This window comes from Oryzias melastigma, unplaced genomic scaffold (assembly GCF_002922805.2).
Source record: "Oryzias melastigma strain HK-1 unplaced genomic scaffold, ASM292280v2 sc00236, whole genome shotgun sequence".
In the NCBI taxonomy this organism is placed as follows: Eukaryota; Metazoa; Chordata; class Actinopteri; order Beloniformes; family Adrianichthyidae; genus Oryzias; species Oryzias melastigma.
In genome coordinates this window covers 476,094-478,681 of record NW_023416886.1, presented here as the reverse complement: position 1 = coordinate 478,681, position 2,588 = coordinate 476,094, and the positions used below count along the sequence as shown (strand labels likewise).

At 38.7% G+C, this 2,588-nt stretch overlaps 1 protein-coding gene across 2 annotated transcripts in view; it reads left to right on the top strand.

Annotated features, from left to right (window-relative positions):
* The first annotated feature begins 753 nt into the window (after positions 1–753).
* The window catches only part of ero1a (endoplasmic reticulum oxidoreductase 1 alpha), a 14,124-nt gene continuing 12,289 nt past the window's right edge, over positions 754–2,588 (top strand). For both annotated transcript variants that reach the window (XM_036210772.1, XM_024263075.2), the window contains exon 1: positions 754–1,016. In XM_036210772.1, coding sequence (XP_036066665.1) covers positions 942–1,016 — 75 coding nt within the window. In that variant the 5' untranslated portion in view covers positions 754–941. The remainder of the gene's footprint in view (positions 1,017–2,588) is intronic.

The following is a 2,588-nucleotide window of genomic DNA, read 5'->3' as shown; positions in this document are numbered from 1 at the left end:
CAGAAAGGTCCCAGCCGGGATTCGAACCGGGGCCTTCTCGCTGTGAGGCGAGAGCGCTAACCACTTGCGCCACCGTGCAGCCCTACTGTAAGACCTGATGTGCTCAAAAGACATCTTTTTGAAACTTTAAAAAACGTGAAATTTCAAGATAACATTGCAGCCTCAATTTAATAAGTTTTTATTTTGACAGTTGTGTAAATTACACTTGGGATGTTGTTTTTTTCAGAAGAACACAAAGGTTTTAGATGCAGATCCACAATAGTTAAAAGGCACAATATTAATGTATATGTCTTGTAAAATATATAAAAATAATATTGGAACGATAATATCGCATTACATTCATCCAGTAGAAGAAGAAGACGTCGCAGGGGAAAGTACAGGAACGTTTTGCAAACAGCGACCGAGAGAAATGTCCATTCGAGGTTTAAGATGCAAGTTTTGTTCCAGCCGCTCAGAGACTATGAGAGGTAAGAATTTTAATCATTTGGTTTACTGTTGCAAAGAGGTGAAATATTAACTCATTAGACCGAGTGGCCAATGGAATATGTACGAAGCAGTATATTGGCGCCTGTTCTACAAGTAGTTAGCGCAAATTACTTAATGCACTTTAATTTTGACACTTTAAAAAATATATTTCAATTATTGTATTATTCATTTTATATATATGGTTTATTTTATTATATACTATATAATATTTTATTATTATTATTTTATTTTGGTAATTTAGTTCCAGTGCCATTTGTTGCGCAGGGAAGAGCGGGGAGAGCCACTGCGCAGCTGCGGAGCGTCTGTCACGTAGGACACGTTGCGGTCGGGAAATGAGGAAACTCCAGGAAGCAAAAGCGTGACGTCCTCTTCCCGCACGCGCGCGCGCGCGGCGGACGCTTCATTCAAACAAACAGCAGCAGATCCGGCAGCAGCTGACAAACCCCGAGGTCCTTATGCAGGCGGTGGTCTTCATCCTCCTCTTCCTCCTGCAGGTGTCGGACCCTGTGCGGGCCAGGTGTTTCTGCCAGGTGAGTCCAGCTGCTCTGCGCTCACACTGCGCTCTCTGTTTGTGTGGAAAGTGAGTTAGAGTCACGGCGGAGAATCTATGCCCGAAGTACCATTTTTTATTGTTCTGAAGAAAAACCAACCCCCTAAGAGAGTATTTTATCACGTGATCACAATGTTTATATTCTTCTTTTTCCCCTCTTTGGCTTTTAACAATTTGTGTTATTTGAGGTTTTATTCAAATCAAATCATCTCATCATGGTTATTCATGCTCTTGGATCAAATCGTCTGAATAATGCTTTAAACCTCCTCCTGAATTATTAAAGCGTGTTTATCAAAACCCTTTCAAACTAGGGCTGGGTAATGATGATACTTTCCAGAAACGATTTGATTAAATTCCCATTTTTTACAATTCTTCAATTAAATTTTCAGTTTACACATTTAAACACATTTGTTTAGAAATACATTAATAATCTACTTTATGATTTGAATATGTTAATATTAATCTGATCCAGTTCACATACTGTAAATGTATCAGTGAAATAATGAGAGTGTTAATATCATCCAGTGTTACATGGATTCTCTAAAGGAGAAGTTCTAACTAAAATGTTCATTAACATTGTAAACATTGTTCTGCTTCTCCAGGAGGGCGTTTCAGTTTGGACACTAAGCTAACATGTGCTATAGTACTGTATTAGACTTTATTCCAGAAGAAGACAACAGCATAAGAAAAAACAAAACGATGTTTTACACCACAAACAGTTAAAAAAAACTTAAAAGAGTTTGAAAAATTCATGTCTGTAAGTTTATAAAGATGTTCATTTAGTCAGAAATGTACTGTATATATATGTCGTCAGAGCGTTAGCATTAACCGTCCTACATTTTACTCTGGTTTACCTCATCCAGAAATTCATTAATCTAACAAAAGACAACTAAAATCAGAGCTAAATAAGTGACTTTTTTAACCATAAAATACACTTAGAATCCTAGAATGTATTCAAAAATATAAAATCCACCTTTATAATCTGGTAGGCTACACCTTAAGTAGGAATTCTGGGGCTGACTGACCTCCAACTGATTTTCTGTGGTACACACATCCTCTATGCTCCAACCATGCAGGGCTGCAGGAAGCCGCCTGCTGGTAGAACCGAGTCAGAACCAAACCAAACTCAGAACCTGAAGCTGTGGTGCAGTGGTAGGGCGGTCGACTCCTGCCCTTCCGGCCCATGTGTCGAAGTGTCCTTGGGCATATGGCAAGCCAATCCAGTATAAAATAGATATCCTTGATATCAGGCTGTTTTAAGCCCACTAGTAATGCCAAAAGTGTAACTAGTTCACTAGTGGAACATGTTTTGGCTTACTAGTTAACTAGTAATGCCTAAAAATGTGCACTAGTTCACTAGTGGACCATATTTTTGCTTACTAGTTAACTAGTGACACTCTCAGAAGGCCACTAGTGAACTAGTCACATGTAAAATGTCCTACAAGTTCACTAGTAAGGCTGCTGTAAAGCTCACTAGTTAACTAGTGCGAACAAAATATTGAACTAGTTAACTAGTGACATGCAAAATGTGAACTAGTTGACTAGTGCGACG